This window comes from Abramis brama (genome assembly GCF_963993115.1).
Source record: "Abramis brama genome assembly, chromosome: 23".
In the NCBI taxonomy this organism is placed as follows: Eukaryota; Metazoa; Chordata; class Actinopteri; order Cypriniformes; family Leuciscidae; genus Abramis; species Abramis brama.
The window spans coordinates 5,537,332-5,558,395 of record NC_139985.1 but is presented as its reverse complement, the minus strand read 5'-3'; the positions used below and the strand labels follow the sequence as shown (position 1 = coordinate 5,558,395).

General features: G+C 42.7%; 1 protein-coding gene across 11 annotated transcripts in view; it reads right to left on the bottom strand.

Moving 5' to 3' along the window:
* cacna1da (calcium channel, voltage-dependent, L type, alpha 1D subunit, a) overlaps positions 1-21,064 on the bottom strand; it is a 95,882-nt gene that overhangs the window by 6,226 nt on the left and 68,592 nt on the right. For 4 of the 11 annotated variants that reach the window (XM_084101484.1, XM_084101481.1, XM_084101491.1 and 1 more), the window contains 16 exons: positions 19,620-19,652; positions 18,671-18,799; positions 18,411-18,476; positions 17,890-17,981; positions 17,555-17,714; positions 16,761-16,888; positions 16,529-16,625; positions 16,336-16,438; positions 15,521-15,622; positions 6,871-7,004; positions 5,584-5,700; positions 4,197-4,582; positions 1,983-2,009; positions 614-742; positions 384-523; positions 84-190 (listed from right to left, as the gene is read on the bottom strand). In XM_084101484.1, the coding sequence (XP_083957610.1) occupies positions 84-190; positions 384-523; positions 614-742; positions 1,983-2,009; positions 4,197-4,582; positions 5,584-5,700; positions 6,871-7,004; positions 15,521-15,622; positions 16,336-16,438; positions 16,529-16,625; positions 16,761-16,888; positions 17,555-17,714; positions 17,890-17,981; positions 18,411-18,476; positions 18,671-18,799; positions 19,620-19,652 (1,950 nt within the window). The remainder of the gene's footprint in view (positions 1-83; positions 191-383; positions 524-613; positions 743-1,982; positions 2,010-4,196; positions 4,583-5,583; positions 5,701-6,870; positions 7,005-15,520; positions 15,623-16,335; positions 16,439-16,528; positions 16,626-16,760; positions 16,889-17,554; positions 17,715-17,889; positions 17,982-18,410; positions 18,477-18,670; positions 18,800-19,619; positions 19,653-21,064) is intronic. The other 7 variants (XM_084101487.1, XM_084101488.1, XM_084101483.1 and 4 more) reach the window with 5 other exon arrangements.

Here is a 21,064-nt window from a genome sequence, read left to right as displayed (position 1 = left end):
GAAAACTCTGTATAATACCATCATGATTCCTCCATGAAGTCACTATTCATTTGGTTAAACACTACTGTAATATTTAATGTTACCTGGTGTTGCATGAGATGTAACGGAAGAGCAGTTCGCTGGTGAGGAAGATCGTCTTGACTGCCCTGTCTGCGCAGACACTCAAAATTGAATGATGGTCTCCGATTACCTATTAATGAGAGAGATTTATATCTTCTGTAGGGGTGATTAAAAATCGACAAAATCCTAGAAAATAATGAAATATTTTTTGTTGATTTTGCACAACCCTAATCTTCTGACATCCATGCTGAACCATAAAGCAGAGGGCCTGTTTGTACAGAACAACACAAATTTAATTTTCCGCATGGAACACCAAGACTTGCCTTGTGGTGTTGGAGGAAGCAGTCTTCTCTTTGGTGACCTATGTGGATCGTGATAAAGGGGCTGCTCGTCATCATCATAATAACTGTCAGGATGGTGGTAACCCCGTGGCGTCTCGTACTCCTGGTCACTGTTGGGGTACCTGCATATGGTAAATATCCATCAATATATTTCTGTAAATTTGATTTATTTATAATTTTTTTGTGTGACACAAGTGTCACAATAGTTTTACCTATCACCCGACAGCATGCTTTCATCTTCGTAAAACTCCTCTCCGCTGTAGTACTCTCCAGAGTATCGATCTTCTTCATACTCCTCTTCGCGGCGTATAGTGGGTCGTCTTCTGTCGCTGCCCTGCGCCCTGGGTGAAGGTCGAGAGGTCAGCGAGAGGCCGGTTAGATTGTGGTCAACGAGTCAGCAAAAGACCATGCACTACCATGCAGACGTGCGGCTCCAGACCGCAGTGAGACCTCATTAGTAAATAAGCAAAACCTCATTGGGACGTTCTACTTGTCAATGTATATGTACAGCAAATAACTAAAAATAGTATAAAAATTATATTATATAGTATATTGGATAAGAGCCTAATAATAGCGCACATTTATCTAGGCAAGCGCTAGAGCGAGCCGCCATGTTAGGGGGCTAAAGTCATTAGGCTACTACTTGCATGTTTCAAATGATAAGCCATGTTTGAGGTTGATGAATGATAGGCGAATGTTTGGATTTCCTGCCCGACATAATTACCACATGGACCAGCCGTGTTAAAAATCTGTCCGTCACACTACGGCAATTCCAGTGGAATTTTTCTACGACTAACCGGCTAATTAAAATTCGGTCGACTAATCCTCTTCTCATCGACTAACTTTTAGTTGATAAATGGGGACAGCCCTATAATTTACTACAACTTTAAATCATGAATGGTGTGTTGCTTGACGTACAAAATATCTAGCAAACTACACATCTATCCCTCCCAGCCATGCTTTTTGTAAAAGATATAGCATCTACTCTAAGGTATATATACTAAACAGACTAGCAACCCCACTGGCCCAATATATAGGACATATCAACATTCCTGCAGAGGGGAACTTAAAGGACAACTCTTGTTCTAGAAAAATAAGGTACATAAAATGTACTTAACTAGAAATAAACACTGTGTTTAAGTGTTATTTACATTTCTATAAAGTATTAATCTAACAATGAGTCATCCTTTAAGGCAAGCATTTCATTTTGTTAGCACCAGTTATCCAGCAGACACATGCAGCAAGCCCCTCTTTCCATTCATCACCCAATCACAACACACAGAGACTCAAAGACTTATCCTGATTTGTTAATGCTTTACTAGATGCTCCTATCATCTTTCCAGTTTTGAAAGTCTATGTGTGTGTGTATATAAAGGCCCTGTCCCAAATAGCGCCAGTCAACCAGTCTTGTGGACTTTTGCAGACATGTAAAGTCAACATCAAGCGCCATGTGGGACGGGGCTGAGGTAGAAAGCCCAACGCTGTTACCCACCGGCCACAGTTCTGCTTATCATTCACCATCTGTTTTTATACAAGAAACAGTACCTGCTATGTAAACATATAATACCTAATGTAACATACCTAATATACGTCTCATAGTAGCGCCTTCTGTTCCAGAAAGCAGAGAGATGGTTAAGAGAAAGCATTTCGATTAGAAAGAAAAGAGAAAGGTTGAGAAAAGCAGAGGAATAGGAAAGGGGAATGGATGGGCACATATATCATACAGTATATACAGGATATATACAGCATTTTTATATATGTGAGGCTGTTTTCACACTTGCTTCGATGGCTTTGTCCAAACCTGAGTTGAATTACACCCCGTCCTCCACACTTCATGTGACTTTTTGGTTTGACTAGCTCAATAAAGCACCAAAAACATGGAAAGTTTGGTTTTCTTTACTTTTTGAAATTGGTAAAAACCAACCATGGAGGGTCTGAACATAAATTTGATTCATTTTGGGGTCAGTCTCCCAAAACCCGAGCCACCAAAAATGACCTTTTTTTGCTTATAAATGAACCAATTGAGTAAAAAACATAATTCAGTTTTCCTCTGATTTCTTGGGGCAGTCCAACAAGGATTTTAACAAAAACTTTAGTTTTTCTGCTAATCATACATACAGTATCTTGTCTAATCTTTGCTCGGATGACCAGATCACTCACTATTAATCTTATCAATAGGTTTTTGAAACCCTTCCTCGTAAATGGCTTTATTAAAGTGATACAGGGAGTAAGACCAATCTCAAGGTTGGCCATTTTTCTTGTTCATCTCATTAAAAACTTCCTGAGCACCTCAAATGGACTTGGCTCCGCATCAAATTCTCTAGAGTGAAAACCAACACACTCTCAACACAATTTCTAACTATTGTACATTTTGGTGAATCCGTGGCTAATTTGAATGAATTATGTAATCTCATTTGTACGTTTTTGTACTGCTTATGTCCCATTGATGGTTAGGTTTAGGGATGAACTTTTATGCAAAATTTTTCCAAAATATCATAGTTTGAACAAATTCAAACGATATCAGCACCTCGTAAAATAGTTATTTTCTCATGAGATTGTGTGAAAACACCTTGAAGAAAACATGGTATCACCACGGCCAGATAATGGACCAGCATAGGACAGGGGCCAGGTGCTTTGATTTAAAGATGGATAAATGCTAAAAAAGGAAAATAATTTAAAATAAAATGGTCTAAAGGTGTGGTCACATTAGCGAAATTTTGGGCTAAAAATTACAATTTTCTATTGTCAATAGTGTACAGATGTATGAAGCACTGCTCACACAGAAGTTAGTGTAACCAAGCAGCTTTCTGTTGGTCAAGGCAGCAAACTCACGGGACCAACTTGAACCAGTTGCAAAATCTTTCAACCTCACACAAAATTCCCAAGTGCCTGAAATCGCATGCAAAAATTGGCTGAACAATAAATGTGACCACACCTTAAAGCTGATAATAATGCGCATGAATAATCATCTAAATGCATAAATGTAAATGGATGCACAGTTTAAAAGTCACTTTCTTATTTTCCAGTCTACTAAAGAAGTACTTAAAGGTGCAGTAAGCAATTTTAAATGCTGTTGAAAGTGGATCGGACCGAGCACCACAACAAACTTGTTGATAGAGGGAGATTTGAAGAAAGACTGTAGAAAGAGAGAGGGCTGAGAGACATTACAAAAGAGAAAAGCTCAGAGGAATATCACCTGAAAAAGAAGGGTTATGATCAGGCAAGGGCTTTTAGGATCCATGTTAATATTAGAATAGCTTTCCAGTGCTGGAGAAGGCCTGAAAATGGACACTAAGGTTGTGTTGTTTCTGCTCCATATGTGAGTAACATTGTGTGTGCTTCTGGCGACTAACAACGGACTCTTGCTTGTATATACTCGTGTACTGTATGTACATTTTTTGTTCTTACTTGTCATTGTTCGTCATCTTAACTTTATTTTTCGCTGCGCGTCTGCTATGGTAAAGAGACATCCACTCTTGCACTGCGTGTTCGTCCATTTTGGGGGTGGAGCAATGAAGGCAGGGGTGTGTTTGTTTGAGTCGATTTTTAAATATCAACAGTGTTCAACAATGACTCTCAGAAATCGCTTACTGCACCTTTAAGAAGTTGCATTGACCTTAAAAAACATCCTTCCTGAAGCAATTCCAAACAATCCGAAGGGATCAAAGGAATTGGTTTAAGAAGTTGTTGATATTCATGAGATTACATCATACTCTGCTAGCGTTGAATACATATGAATAAATATATCAAAAAGCTGAGAGAAAGATGTTGGATGAACAAAAAACAAGCATTCACCTTTGCCCTTGTGGGGTCCTGGGCTTGTCATATTCTCCATAGTACGATCCCGGGTAGCCGTTAGCGGGCATATGCTCATAGTACCGATTATGTCCTCCGTTAGGTAAACTGGACATGTTGGCGTTATTTAGGTTGATGTTGGTTGACTTGGGCGACTTGTTGTAGGAGTTGTGATGATGATGGTGATGATGGTGGTGGCGATGATGGTTTTGCTGGGCCATAGCATTGGCGCGGCCCAGGCGCCCCACAGGCTGTTCCATGTGGGCGTAATGTGGGGGCGGCTGCACCTGCAGGGGGCGCTGTGTGGCGTTCGTCTGGTGGCCGGAGCTCCTCCGGGGGTCTCCGTTTATGTGGTTAATGTGGTTGCCAAAGAGTCCTCCATTTCGCTGGGAAAAAATACTTGTGTTTGTAAGTTCAAAAAAATGCGCAATGGACGAAAAAATAGCGCCATATTTCAGTTTTTGCGAATGAAACGCGGGCTAAAAACCCGTTCACACCAAGAACGATAACTATGAAGATAACTATATCCACACTACAGGACGATAACGTTTGGTTTATTCTTTGTCGTCTGCTACTTTAAATGCTTGAGGTGGATTCTGATTGGCTGTCAATGTTTTTATCGTTCATCAGCTGGAAAAAATCATTCTGAAAGTGAGTCCAACGATATTGTTCATGTGTGTCATTATCGTTATAGTCGTGATGTGGACTTTGCTATTCTCAGAATAAGAATGATAATAAAAGTTTATAGTTATACTTACTGTGTTATAGTTATCGCCCTTGGTGTGAATAGCCTTTAAGGGATGGATGTACAAGCTTTAGTTGTAATATTGACCTTCAGCTGATGCAAAAAAATAAAATGTCTTTCTTGCTGTCAAAAAAACTCTGGAAATTTATCCCACACAAACTTTGAATAATTTGCAAAAAATTAAATATGGCGTCTTTGACAGTTTATCCAGTGCTAAAATATTTGATATTGCCATTTTTAATGATCTCATGGGAAAAAGAAGTTGGAAAGGAGGTAAAATGGCGTATGGTGTGAGTGAATTTTCAACTGAATTTGAAATCAAGAGAAATGCAGATACAGTGGATTACACTGGATTATATATATTTATATGCTACGCTAAAGCTAACAGTTAGCTGTTAGTACAATATACCTTGTTTAAACGTTGATAATATCATTGAAATCAACAACTGATAGTCAACTTGATGAATTTATTCCTGTTTAGTGTCTTAATCTTAGATTTACAGCATATACAGGGACCTCCAGGGATGGCGAATAATTCATTGCAACTCCCTTAAGGAACTGTTACTACTCAACTCAGATCGGTTAAAGTGAGACAGATCGATTTTATAAGGAGAAAGGGGTCATAAAAGGTGAGTAATTTACCCTATAAATTTCTTCGTCCTCCTCTGGCATAAAGTCTACTAGCTCATCATCCTGCAGGTCACATGATATCGCACGGCGTATTTCTGGCCCAATGTCATGCAGCGTACGGAGGCCAGCCTGTAACCGTGACGACAAGATAGCTAAGGACCTGTTCTTCAATGGAAAGCCCTTGAACAGCAGCGACATGTTGAAAACGGAGACCCTCACACACACATGCCACCAGGGGGCAGTTTACCAGACACATTGACACAAACAGGCTTGACGAGACAGTTCCAGACAGGACAAATTCATGAAAGATGACAACAATCACAGTAGACAAAGAGGACAAACACGAAAGCTCCTTCATATTTGTACACTACAACTAATACACTTACTGTACTATCCTTTACTGTGACTTTCTAAAAAGGACTGCATTAGGCACAGATGCTATTTTGAAATATTGCAAAACTTTTTTTTCTGTCAACAAAACATTTCAAATGTAAAAAAAAAGAAAGAAAATGTGTTAGTTAATAACACTAAAAACCTCTAAACAAAGATTATGTTTACAAAGAAATCAAACACATTCAAGTGTTTGATTTATGAGGATGGAGACCAACAAAATGTCTTAAAACAATGATACATGAATTATATCTCCAAAGTGAAGGCAAACAAATACAAACACTTCAACCACATATAAAACAGACAGAAATACATTTACAGATCACCATTAGCACACAGAGGGATCCATATTCAAGCTAAAACAACATTAGCACATCCAAAAACAGAGAGATACAGTTGAGGTAAAGAAGGTCTCATGCAAAGGAATAGGAAATAGTTTATTCGGTCAAATTTGTTTATAATTATTGCAAATCGTACAGGGTGTTCACAATGACAGTGATTTGATTTTGATTAACTAACAAATCTGTATTCTACCGTAAAAATGCCTACTAACGAAAATATGTAGTTGATGCTAGAGCTGCACGATTCTGGATAAATTGACAAATTTTAGTTTTTAGAGTACAATAAGATTCAGTTATACCCAATTCCAAAATAATTAAAGATCAATAATTTGTGCCAACAACACATTAATTCGACATAAATGGCTTTCCAAGAAAGTTTGAGAGTGACTTACAGCGATGTAATTTCTGTCAGTGTGAACGCACCTCAAGGCCAAAACTAATGCACACACAATGTAAGCTCGCAAATACCAATTTGACAACAATAATTTGCCTTAAAAAGAACACACCACTTATTAATATATTCTACAAAATGAAATCTCCAAAAAACACACATGCACGTTGCGCTTACCTGCAGGGCGATGGCCGTGTTGTTCTGTGCCGGGTGAACGCCTACAAGGCCTTCCTCTTTGCGTTTCTTGAATTTCCTAAAGTAGTCCTGTATCAGGAAAGTGGCATAGAACTTCCCCACCGTTACCTCATCATCTGAGTGAACAGACCACACACACGGCTTCGCTGTCAGCAAGTAGCTTCAACGCACGCATACACACCTCTGCGTGACGCACGTGAGAGACAGAAATTGACGCCAAGAGATGCTTTGTGTTATTCTAACTACAGTACGTAGTCATTGAGAGAGAAAAACAGCTATAATCTGTGAATTAAATTCTAATGAACCCTTCAGAATTGTCTGGATTTCTACACAAATGGCTCCGAAAATGTGACCTAAGTCTAGATAATAAACAGATGCTCTTAATTAACAAACACCACATACAAGAACAAGGTATGCTGTAGATCATTTTGCTGTAGTTATTTTGAAGTTCACTTTCAACCTCTTTTAGTAGGGTCACCTTGAATGTGTATACAGTACTTTACCATTCAAAAGTTATTTCAAGACTGCATTTGTTTGATCAAAAATACAGTAAAACAGGAATACTGTGAAATATTATTACAACTTAAAATAACCGTTTTCTATTTTAAAATGTTTTCAAATGTTATTCCTGTGATGGCAAAGCTGAATTTGACTCTAGTCTTCAGGTGTTACAGAAATCCTTCAGAAATCATTTTAAAATGCTGATTTGCTGCTCAATAAACATTTCTCATTATTATCAATGTTGAAAACAGCTTTGTGGAAACTGTTCTACATTTTCCCCAGGATTCTTTAATTAATTGAAAGTTGCAAAGAACAGCAAGAAAATAGAAATCTTTTGTCACATTATACATGTCTTTACTGTCATTTTTGATCAATTTGATGCATCTTTGCTGAATAAAAAAATGTATTGACCCCTAACTTTTGAGTTTATTATAATAAAAATGTTTCCAAATGGCACTTTAAAACGTGAAGTTTGTTAAATAAGAATTCCTTTACTTTTTATTTCTAAAACTGAGTCCAGACTACATTTTAAAGCCATTCATGCAAGAAATATAGATAATTACAATTAATAATGATTAGGTTTTCAAATCTTTATATACAACTGCAATATAAAACCAATTAAAAGCTAAAATAAACTAATCTAAGACAAATTCCTATGTATTTTCTGATGGAAAATCTAACTTAAGTTGGTAGTTATGTTTTGGAACATAGTAACTGGATTCTAGCTGGTTTAAGCTAGTAATTTGCTGGTTCTCTTACGAGAGTTCTCTCGTACTGCGTTGAAAACGCTACGGGAAAAGTCTCTTTTCACGAAACACTGAAGCAAAAATTATCCTTTAATTTTTCATATATGTAAAACGCGTTGCGGCAGCAGCAGACAGCTGAAGCAAGACGGCTTGTCTGCTCATTGGCTGCTCTGCGGCAACTGCATAAGCCTATCGAGCGCAGGCTGATGCAACATCAGACCAATGAGGGCGCTTCGCGCCCTCCTCGCCACTTCCCGCCGAGACGGGCGTGGCTTACCTCTATAAAAGGTGCTCGAGAAGGCTGATTCACTTGATTTTAATCTCTTCAGCGAAGCGCACGCATCGCTGGATCACGAGGAAGCACGCGTCGTCTGATGCAAGCACTTCAGCGGGACGAGCCCTTGAAGCCGCTGGCCAACGCCGCCTTCTACCGCCGTACCTGCTGCGCTTTCCGACGCCATATCCTTTACATTCTTGTTCTTGTGTTTGTGTGTGTGTGTGTGTTCGCTTTGCAACACACACCCCTAAAAGAGCTGCGTCTTTTTCAAGATGCCTTCTCATGCAGCGCTCGCGCTCGCTGACGGTGAACGCCTTCACTCCGAGCCAATTGCCTACGGTGACTCTGAGGACTCACCGGGCATCCTTCCGAGGCTGCTCTTCCTGGAAGCGGATGGCGGGATTAGTTTTTCTTTACGTTACAAGAAAAGCTACCCTGCCTCTGCACGCGTCATTCACCGGCGAAGGAGAAAAGAGTGTTCTTAGTCCCACCGTTGGTCGGTCTGACCTCTTTTCTCTCACATTTCTCAGTTCCCTGTTCGGCGACTGGAAATATTATTGCAGCAAGTGAGTCTGTTACACGCTTGCCTGCCAGCAAACGCCGAAGAATACATGTTGACGCCGCTTTCAAAGCCTGTATCCCCCTGTGGCTCAGTGGTGGAATTATAGGTTCTCCATGCGGGAGACCGGGGTTCGGATCCCGGTCTAGCGGCATATATTTTTATGCCGCCAATGCTTTGCTCTGTAAGTCCCCTGAAGGCGACTGCAGAGATGCATTTTGCAGCCAGCGAGCGCGTAGTACCCGCTTGCCTGCAACCGAACACCGTTTCTACGGTTCCCGCGCGTCACTGGCGAAAGGAGAATGGAGTGTTTTCAGCCCCGCTGAAACTGGGCGATTTCCACTCTTCTCACATTCTGGCATTTTGCAGGCGTCTGAAAATGCAAATCACTCTGTCTGTTCCCCGAGAGGCAACTGCAGACGTGTTTTTTGCTGCCCACGAGCACGTGGTACATGCCTGCAAGCAAACGCCAGTATGGATAATACTCGCGCTGACTTTGTCTATGTATCTTCACTGTGGTCCAGTGGTAGATTCTTAGACTTGTGCGCGGGCGATCGGAGGTTCGAATCCCAGGCCGGCCGGCAGAAAATATTTATGCCGCCGAATGCAAATCACTCTGTTTGTTCCCCGAGAGGCAACTGCAGACGTGTTTTTTGCTGGCCACGAGCACGTGGTACATGCCTGCAAGCAAACGTGCCTGCAAGCAAACGCCAGTGCGGATAATACTCGCGCTGACTTTGTCTATGTATCTTCACTGTGGTCCAGTGGTAGATTCTTAGACTTGCGCGCGGGGGATTGGAGGTTCGAGCCCCAGGCCGGCCGGCAGAAAATATTTATGCCGCCGAATGCAAATCACTCTGTTTGTTCCCCGAGAGACAACTGCAGACGTGTTTTTTGCTGCCCACGAGCACGGCCGATGATGCTATATGTGTAGAGAAGATGCTCACTGCTTGTGCCCATCCCTACACACTAGCACAGCCCTTCACACAGGGCCCGCGCTCATATATTCGACTCGGGTCGATCACGCACGCAACATAGTGAACGTGCCCACTGCCTAGTGCCCACAAACACTATGTTCTGCATGCCTTGTGGTTTCTGTAAAGACGAAACCTGTGTGCATTCACTCTGCTCAGACAGACAGTGCACTCATTGCAGTAACTGTGCCCGCTCTCCCGCGCCCACACTTACTCGCAGTATTTTCTGGTGTCCCGGCCACGGCCGATGGTGCTATAAATGTAGTGTCGATGCACACTTCTCAGTGCCCATCCCTACACACAAGCACAGCCCTGCACTTAGGGCTCGCGCAAATAAAATCGACTCAGGTCGATTGCGCTCCCCACATAGTAAAAGTGCCCACTACTCAGTGCCCACGAACACTATGTCTATCAGATCACAGGCTCTCTGTAAAAACGAGACCTATGAGCGCGCGCGCTGCTTACACAGGCAGCGCGCCCAAAGCAGTAAATGTGTCCGCTCCCAGCCCACATCTACTCGCACACATGAGTCCCACGGGACTCGCGCAGCCCTCCCTCACTCAGCCAAGCACTGTTGTAAGGTCGAGGACGAGCGCTCCGCCCGCTGTATTAAGCGCGCCCCCGCCTCAAATGCCGCAGGCATAACGCCTACGTTTGTGAGCCCCGTAGCACCTCTGTCGCACGGCGAACAGAGCGCGCTCTGTATCCGGCCCTTAGCCAACCATGCAGATGCATGGGCAGCGCTTCCAGGGGTTTTGGACTGGGTCTTAGGCATTATAAAGAGAGGCTTCTCGCTACAGTTTTTTTCGACGCTCTCCGCGCTTCACAGCGCGCGTCGAAACTTCGGTACCGCTGAAAGTAGCACACCTACTTCGCGCCGAAATATCAAAACTGATAAGCAAAGGGGCGATAGAGCTTGTTCCCCGAGCTCAAAGCGAACAGGGGATATACAGCAGATACTTTCTAGTCCCCAAAAAGGACGGCGGTATCAGACCCATTCTGGATCTAAGACGACTGAACAGAGTGTTAGTGAAACGCCGTTTCAAAATGCTCACAACCAGCAAAATTCTCGCGCATGTTCGCCGGGAAGACTGGTTCATGTCGATAGATCTGAAGGACGCGTATTTTCAAATACAGATAGCGTCACATCACAGGCGATTCTTGAGATTCACCTTCGAGGGTCAGACATACCAGTATACAGTCCTGCCTTTCGGCTTGTCCCTGGCACCTCGTACATTTACGAAATGCATGGACGCAGCGCTCGCTCCTCTCAGACTCAGAGGCATGCGAGTGCTGAACTATTTGGACGACTGGTTGATCCTAGCCCAATCACGATCTCAGCTCATAGAGCACAGAGCCATTTTACTCGATCACCTCGAGAATCTTGGTATCACGGTCAATTGGGCGAAGAGTTCACTGAACCCCAGTCAAACGATTCCGTTTCTGGGTGTAGTTCTGGACTCACAGTCTATGACAGCGCGGCTGTCGCCACAGCGCGTGCTGAACATTCAGCGCGCGGCGAAGTCTTTCCGCCGCGGCGCTTTCACCCCGCTCAGGAAAATTCAAAGGATGCTGGGTCTCATGGCCTCAGCATCGTCAGTTCTCCGGCTGGGCTTGCTCTGCATGCGCCCGCTGCAGTTCTGGTTGAAAGCGCGGGTTCCGCGCAGAGCGTGGGTGTCCGGTCATTTACGCCTCAAGGTCGATCAGGACTGTGTCACAGCCCTGGTGCCTTGGATGGCGAACGACTGGTACCAATCAGGTGTAAGCCTGGGGACTTCCTCGAGGGTGAGGATGGTGTCTACGGACGCATCCACCTCGGGATGGGGAGCGCTGCTCGAGGGCAGACCGTTCTTCGGCCTATGGTCGGAACGAGAAAAGCTCCAACACATAAACTGCCTAGAAATGCTGGCAGTGCACAACGCGCTGACGCGTTTTTGTCCCCACATCAAGGACCAACACGTCATAGTCCGCTCGGACAACATGGCAGTGGTGTCCTACATAAATCGCCAGGGCGGTCTGAATTCCATATCCCTGTACAGGCTGGCGAAACGCCTCCTACTATGGGCTCAGCACAACTTACGCTTGCTGAGAGCAGTACATGTGCCCGGGCTTCTGAATGTGGGCCCGGACAGACTGTCCAGGAACAACGTTCCTACAGGCGAATGGTCTCTACACCCACAAACAGTCCGGCTGTTGTGGGAGAGATTCGGCAAAGCGGAGGTGGACCTATTCGCGTCCCACGAAAACGCTCACTGCCCCGCATTCTTTTCAAAGACCGACAGCGCGCTGTCCCAAAGGTGGCCGCGCTGCCCGCTATACGCTTTTCCCCCCGTCTCCCTCCTGCCTCAGGTGTTGGAACGGGTCAGGAAAACAAAATGCCCAGTGCTGCTTGTAGCACCGTTCTGGAAGAACCAGGCATGGTTCCCAGTTCTGATGCAGTCAGCAGACATCGCTCCATGGCCAGTGCCGTTGAGGAGAGATCTCCTCTCGCAGGCCAGGGGCTCGATCTGGCACCCACACCCGGAACTGTGGTCCCTTCATGTGTGGGCGCTCAACGGATACCCGTTGGTCTCGCAGAGGGAGTCATGAATACCATCACGGAGGCTAGAGCGCCGTCAACCAGGCGACTCTACGCTTCAAAGTGGTCGGTTTTCTCCGGCTGGTGTACAGCTCGGAGCCTTTCACCCCTCGAATGTGAGGTAACGGAGGTTCTCTCCTTCCTACAAGAGCTGTTGGATAAGGGCAGATCCCCTTCCACGCTCAAAGTGTATGTGGCGGCTATTTCAGCGTTCTCCGGTTCAACGCTGGGTCAGTCACTAGGAAGGAATGATTTAGTCATCCGCTTCCTCAGGGGAGCTAGGAGACTGAATCCACCCAGACCTCCGTCAGTCCCTATGTGGGACCTTTCTACGGTCCTGGCGGCCATGAAAGGTGCCCCTTTTGAGCCTATCCAGTCAATCAGCCTCAGACATTTGTCTTTCAAAACAGTGTTTTTGATGGCTCTCGCTTCAGTGAAGCGCATAGGCGATCTGCACGCGCTCTCCGTGAGCCCGACGTGCTTGGAGTTTGGTCCTAATGACTCTAAAGTCATACTCAAACCTAAGCACGGCTATGTGCCGAAATCCCTCAACACGCCTTTTCGGGCTCAGGTTATTTCCCTGGCTGCCCTGCCGGCGTCGAGTGAGGAAGGGGACTCGAGTTTTCTTGCCCTGTTAGGGCTTTAAGAACTTATATGTCCCGCTCTGCTGCCTTTAGACAGACAGAGCAGCTCTTTGTCTCGTTCAGCGGACGTTCCATAGGAACGGCTGTTTCGAAACAAAGTCTGTCCAGATGGATAGTTGACGCCATAGCGCTGGCTTATACTGCCAAGGGCATTCAATGTCCGTTGGGAGTCAGAGCACACTCTACGAGAGGCGTTGCCTCCTCGTGGGCTTGGTCCAGCGGGATTTCCTTACAGGATATATGTACGGCGGCAGGCTGGGCCTCTCCGTCTACATTTATCAGGTTTTATAACCTAGAGGTTCCCGCCTTACAGGCTAAGCTTTTGTCGGTGTAATCTATTTACAGGCGCAATGCGCTACCGACCATACTGGGCAGAACTGTGTAAGACCCACGTTTTCCCACATTAGTGCAGGCTCCCTACCCTGGCTATGTGATGTCATATTCGCGTCTGTGGACATGTCTATATAAGGACGGAGGGAACCCCTCCTGTCTTAGACTCTCCCTGTGGGGTTATGTTAAGCCCGCGGACGCTACAGTATAGGGAATTAAGGCCCCGCCCTTATTCCCTGACTCTGTGTGAGTCTATCTGGTGATTATGCACTGTATGCCTGAAATAGCTTCCGGTGATCAGTGTTCTTATCCCAGCACGCACGGCGTTTTGCAAGGGGTTCCCGTAGCGTTTTCAACGCAGTACGAGAGAACTCTCGTAAGAGAACGTACTCGGTTACTAACGTAACCTCGGTTCTCTCTAGAAGAGGGAACGAGTACTGCGTTCCCTTGCCGTGCGTTTGGTTCACTCTGGTTCGCTTCGGCGATCAAAATCAAGTGAATCAGCCTTCTCGAGCACCTTTTATAGAGGTAAGCCACGCCCGTCTCGGCGGGAAGTGGCGAGGAGGGCGCGAAGCGCCCTCATTGGTCTGATGTTGCATCAGCCTGCGCTCGATAGGCTTATGCAGTTGCCGCAGAGCAGCCAATGAGCAGACAAGCCGTCTTGCTTCAGCTGTCTGCTGCTGCCGCAACGCGTTTTACATATATGAAAAATTAAAGGATAATTTTTGCTTCAGTGTTTCGTGAAAAGAGACTTTTCCCGTAGCGTTTTCAACGCAGTACTCGTTCCCTCTTCTAGAGAGAACCGAGGTTACGTTAGTAACCGAGTACGTTATTAGCTGATCCAAAACCACCCTGGACCAGCAGCAAACCAGATACTAGCTGGACAAACAGCTATCTTATTCCAAACATAGCTACCAGCTTAACGCCATGTCGGGAGTAGAATATTTAATTTTCATGGTTTAGCACCCATCAGATATCTGTAAACATATTAGTATTAGCACATTAGCATTAGCATAGCAACTGTGAGAGAGATTACTGGAAGTTTGGGGAAGGGGGTTGCAAAGAACTGCATCAGCTAAGCCATCTAACTTGACTAAAATCTAGTCCTATATGTACTTAAATTCTACTGGGAACATGCAAGCAAGCAACAATGAGCAATATGTATTAGCACATTAGCGTTGCATTTCTGTGGGTGCATTTGTGCATGTCAATACTGTTTTTGAATATGCATTTTGATCCTCTATGTGTACATAAAGTCTATGTGTTGTGTTTATGTATGTGTAAGTGTGTGTGTGAGAATCATTCTGAAGCAGGGGTCTGTCACTTTTTTAAACAAGCACGTTGGGGACAGATCAGGATAGAAGAGGCAACATTAGTTCCATGCCACCACCCTAAAACAGAATTGCTTCAGAATATTCTGAAGATTTGAACTTTTACATGAACAGAAAGACAGTTAATGAGGAACGGAAGCTGTGGAGAAGCTCAAGCAGATACAGGAGAGAGAGCGACAGTGTAGAAAACAGAGAAAGAGACATTTTTAGAAGGACACAGCATGCCTGAGTTGCCATGCAAGCCCAAAGCTCACACACACACAAACACGCACACACACCTTCTTCAAATCCTCCAACCATATACTCATACACACAAACACACACCATTGAGGTTCCAGTGTGGACGCAGTGAAAGTACCGAGCAGGAGAGGAAAGTATTTGCGACACATACGGAACAGAACAAACATTGCAGAGACCCGACCAGGAGAAACTAAGAGTACAACAGCAGGAAAAAGCTAGTGCGACAACTGGCGTGTGTGTTTGTGTGTGTGTGTGTGTGTATAATGCAAATGTACAGTATGTGTGCATATGCTACATGTAGGAAACTAAATTGTGTTCAAAAATGATATTTACTAAATGGATCATTTAGGTGTGAGTTAAAAGACGCAGAAGTTAGTGCTGTTGTGTATGTCTATGCTCTGCTGTGAATGTATTTCCATAAGCAGGGACAGGTTCTGGGATTTATAACTGACCACCAGCAGGGGGCACCACTTGATCCAGAAGTTTCATGCTTGTTCTCTTCCAGATCTTCTTAATCACAGCTCGGAGCTCTTCGTTCGCTTGCTCTAGGTTACCTGGGTCAAAACACACACACACCATGTTATCAACACAACTATAAGGGTAGTTTCAACTCACTACCATCACATGTAGAAAACGGTTACTTTAAATTGTAATGCAGTCTTGGTGAGTATAAAAGACTTCTTTCAAAAACATTTTAAAATCTTATTGACTCCAAACTTTTGCATGGTACTGTAACTACATAGCACTTTGGCCAAATGACAGAAAAAAATGAGCACCCACATAGCAACAGTAAACTTTTTAACCGGTAAGTTGATGAAAACGTAACACGATGCACTTTCTGCCTCAGATGCGGCTGTTCTAATGAAGGACAAAACACGCATGTCCTAAATTCTCAGAAATTCACAGGTCAAAAAAATGCGTAACTCCATTTGGGCTTGATTTTGGTCAAATGTTAAAAATAGTATAATGACACATGCAAGTGTCTGACCATATATAAATCCACAATATCAGCAGTATTTAATTATTTAAAAAATACAATGTTTTTCCAAAGTAGTGTTTTTGGAGAAGTAGTGTTTTTGAGGTTTCCGCCTGACAGTGACGATGTTTAACTTTTATGACTTTTGTGAATGAAGCAAATGATCTTGTCTTGAATAATTTAATTGACATGGATATTTCTAATTAAGTGGTTTATGGACTTCCCGACTGTAATTTTGATTCAGAGCGTTTTGCGTAACGCTATGAGCAGTTCAGTAAAGAATTCACATACCTTCCGTTTTGATCTTCAATGCAGTTCTCACGAGAGCAAAGAGTGTAGCGTTAAACATGACCGTGCCGTCACTGTTCAGGGGCATGTTCATAGCCACCAGTCTCTGGAATTGAGAAAGAATGACAGATATAGGGATGGAGAGGGTGGGTTTGCAAATATTCAAACACATTATTAATAAATGCGTAAGTCTTACCTTGCAAGCGACTCTATGAGGACAGAGTTTCCCAAAACCAAGAGGAGGCTGAATCCTCCGTAACAACGTCACCACATCGAGATGTTTTATTCTGCCTCTGTGATAAAAAAGAGAAAAACATTGACCGAAAAATCACATTTGATCTTCATTTCATTGCTATCATGGACAAGCAACTGGCATATTGTGATATTCCTTCATACAGGTACATTCAAACACATTCACATATCCTTACTTGGCCTCTGGATCATACTCTGACCAAATCCTCTTAAATTCATCAAGATGATGTGGCCCCAGAATCGACCAATCACGGGTCAGATAGTCAAAGTTGTCCATGATGACAGCCACAAACAGGTTAATGATCTAAAACAAGATATTATTCAATTTGATTCATATGAAAAACTTTTGAGAACAAAATAGTTTATAATTCTCCCCAGAAGTCCTCAAAAAAAAAAAAAAAAAATCCCTTTGGGGCTTCAAAATGACTAAGTTTGTTTCTGCCACAGAATAAAAAAATAAATAAAGGTACAGTAATTGCAAAAAACAGTACTTTTTACTTTTACTTATAATTCTGACATTTTTCACATAATTGTGAGTTTATTCTGAGATATTAATTCACAATTCTGAGAAGAAAAGTCAGAAGTGTGAGATATAAACTTGTAATTGTGAGGGAAAAAAGTCCAAATTGTAAGATAAAGTCGCAATTACATTTTTAATACAAAATTTTCAGTGGCAGAAACCCAAAAAATAGAATTGTGAGATTCATGCAATTCTGAGGAAAAGAGTGAGTTGCAATTATGAGTTTATAACTTGAAATTATAAGCTATAAACTCATTTTATATTCTATAAACGCATTTACCTTTTTCTTTTTTTTATTCTGAGGAGGAAACAAGCTTCCATACCAAATAATGCTTTTAATAAATTCAAAAAATGCTTGAAGGAGGACATGTAATATTATAAATAATATTATTCTAGTAATTATAATAATTAGGAAAACATCAAAAGGAGGTGAGGTTAGTATGTGTGTACCAGGAAGGCGCAGAGCATGTAGAAGGTGATGAAGTAGATGATGGCAAAGCTGCTCCCGCAGGTCATTTCTTCTCCAGGATTATAGTCTGACTCCGGGTCACACAGCTTCCCTGTCATACACGCCAACATGATCTCCTGCCAGGCTTCACCTGTAGCACATCTACACCCCAAAACACACAATGCATAATCTCAAATGTAATCCGATAAAGCATTTTATATTAAACACAAACTCTTAGATGAACCGACAGCATAAAAAAAATGGGAACTGTAACAAATGCAATGGCATCTTCATAAAGATTTAAAGCTTTAACATCTTCACCGTGCCGTTCACTGACCTGAAGAGCAGAAGCACAGCCTGAGGGAACGTCTGAAAGTTGTTGTTCCTGTTGATTTGTGTGTGGTCCACCATGGCGATTTTCCCAAACACCTGAAAGATGGAGTGAGTTCCACTTATGGTAAATCAAGTTGCATTGTGCAGGGCTAAAAGCTGAAGTGCGTCATTTTTACACTGAATGTGGGAGATTTGCATTTTAGACCTGTCATCAAATACACTCACTTAAATGCCATTTAGCAGAAGTCACCATGAAATCAAAACTAACAATTCCTATTTTTAACGCAATATTGCAGTATTTATTATTTATCCGTGCACATCATATTTATTTATTTTAATTCATGTCCTCATAATGTTGAATCAATATTACTTCCCCTCCCTCTTGCAGCGACATCTCTTCTCTGATGATGTGTTTACTGGCACGAGGGCGGGGCAACCTGTCACTCACGTGAGATCGACCAATAGCAAACCACAATCATCCAACCATCCATTCAATTCACCATGGACAAAATCAATGAAACTAACCTGCATGCCAATGACAGCGTAGATGAAGAAGAGCATAGCTATCAGCAAAGCGACATATGGCAGGGCCTGAGAAAAGAACATAACATATAAATACAGTATACAGTATATATATATTACTATGGCAAACTGACCCCAAACTGAAACACTATTACTGTAAACGAGTCACCTTTCTAATAAAGTGCATGACTGATTTATGGTAAAACAAGGAGAAAAGCATCAAGAATATCTATATAATTGGGTTTTCATTATGTTCTTCTGACCTGGAAGGACTTGATGAAGGTCCAGAGAAGGGTTCGAATGCCCTCCCCCCTGCTCAGCAGCTTGACCAATCGCATCACTCGGAAAAGACGGAAGAAGGTAATGGAAAAGCGAGCACTGTCCTCTGTGTTCTGTGGGGGCGGAGTAAGCATCAGTGAACCAATCAGGGAAAAGAGATAACACAGGGCATCGGGCTGTATTAAGGCAGTCTGACCAGCAGAGGGCAGCACAATATAGTTTACAACTTTTTGATGGTTCATTTAGAGCCAAATTTTGATTTTAGGAATTAAAAATAAATGTAATAATTTAGAACGTCAATGTTAAGAGAACATAATATTTAGACTGGTATGACTGATCCAGAAACACAACCAGAGACCATGCGTTTCATGCTTTAATCCTAGAGAAGAAAGGAAGGGGGGAAGAAGGGTGCATGCTGGATAAAAAAAACTTTGCCATACTTGACTGCAAACATCAGCACAAGCATGGCTCTCTTGACCCAGAGTTACTTCATGCCAATTTACAGTGGGCCCCCAAACCTCATGGGTGAAAGGTCAGTTTGAGGTCACAACCTTACCTGACCCGATCCGACCTAATCTGACCTGACTTCAGGGGCCCCTTAACCATGCAGCAGTGTCAGCGCTACAAACGTGAGGGCCCGACAACCCCACACACGCACACACACACACAGTTCGTCACGTTTGCGTGACACTCCCCCTAATTGGCAAAAAAGTCAAAAGATGTAAAACCAAAGCAAACAAAGATAAAACAAACTTAGATATAAATGCAAAGAAACAACAAATTGAAGTTGGGGTGGGTTAAGATGAGAGGTAACAATGTTTAATCAAAAGACAGAACTCAACCAGAACTCAAATCAGAACTCAAACGGAAACCTGAAAAGGAATGCAGACTCTAAAATTGGGCAAAAAACCCAAGAGGGGCAGAATTTCTTACCCCCGACTCATCCACCTGAGGTGCCTCTGTGGGCTTTAAAATCAAAGACCTGAATTAATCACTATCACATGACGTTAGCACAGCCACTTACGCTTTAAAACGCATTCACAGACACTCATTATATCAAACTCTATAATAACATTTCTAACCGACAGATGTCAGGACAGCAAACTGGCTCAAACGACCTTAAGACAGACAATCCTCCATTCAAAACTGCTTATAAGGACTGAAAAATGACCAGTGACCAGAGACAAACACGACTAGATTCACATAAGGGGCTTATATAACACGAAGATCCATCATGTGGCCTTATTTCTATCCCGTGGATTACATAAGCAGCTGTAGACAGCATCGGCATACAATACAGCACACACATTCATACACACACAAACAAAATTAACAGGACAGTGATGGACTAGCGCACATTTATGCAATGATTACAACTATGTAAACAAGAGAATATCCAAAAAACAAACAAACGCTAAGCATCATCAAAAGACACAAATATAACTAATACAAATATACACTCCTCTACATTTAGATGCATTGACAGCGTCTATGTTGTGATAAAAAAAAATTATATAACCAGATGAATGCTATTATGTTTCTGTAGTTTTTGTACAATTAAAAATAATTATTTGTAAAAAGACTTTCACTGAAAGAATATTTAGTAAATACATATACAGTGTGACACTAACAACTATCTAGCAACCAATTCCACGCAGTTTTGTAATAATTAACAATTTATGTACAGATAAAAGTTGGTTATGTCCTGTCATCATCTTTTTACTAGTCCATTGGACTCTGTAATTTATTTTTGCAAAGTCAAATAACTTTATCAAACATCGCATTCATCAACATTAAAACACTCACACAATGGGAAGAAAATTCAGCATGTAATCAGAAAAAAAGATGAATCCTTCATCTGTGCAGAAAGAAGAGACTCCAGACAGACATGGCTTCACTCATACAGCCTCACCATAAACGTTTTACATTTGCATGAGAAGCAGAAATAATAAGATGCAGTTTCTGGCTGTAGCGTTTGACGGTTCATGCGTTAAGCAGTCGGGCATGTGCGCACACGCTTAGACACATACAATGTCTTTCTCTCCATAACAGCAACACAAGCCTTGAAGAACTTCAATGTTTCAGTAGCACCGCAGAACCTCCATGCATGTGCCCTGCTAAAGAGTCACCACTCGAGGGCGCTCTAACTGTCCAATGCAAGAGAAGAAAGAGAGAAAGAAAGGATGGATGGCAGAAAAAAGAAAGAATAAGGAAGGAAATCTGAAAGAAGGAAAAAAATTAAAAAGAAAAGAATGAGGAGGAAAGCAGAAGGGATTGAAGGAAGGAAGGAAGGAAGGAAGGAAGGAAGGAAGGAAGGAAGGAAGGAAGGAAAACTTAAGAAAAGAAGGTAAGAATGACAGAAAAAGCAGAGAGGAAAA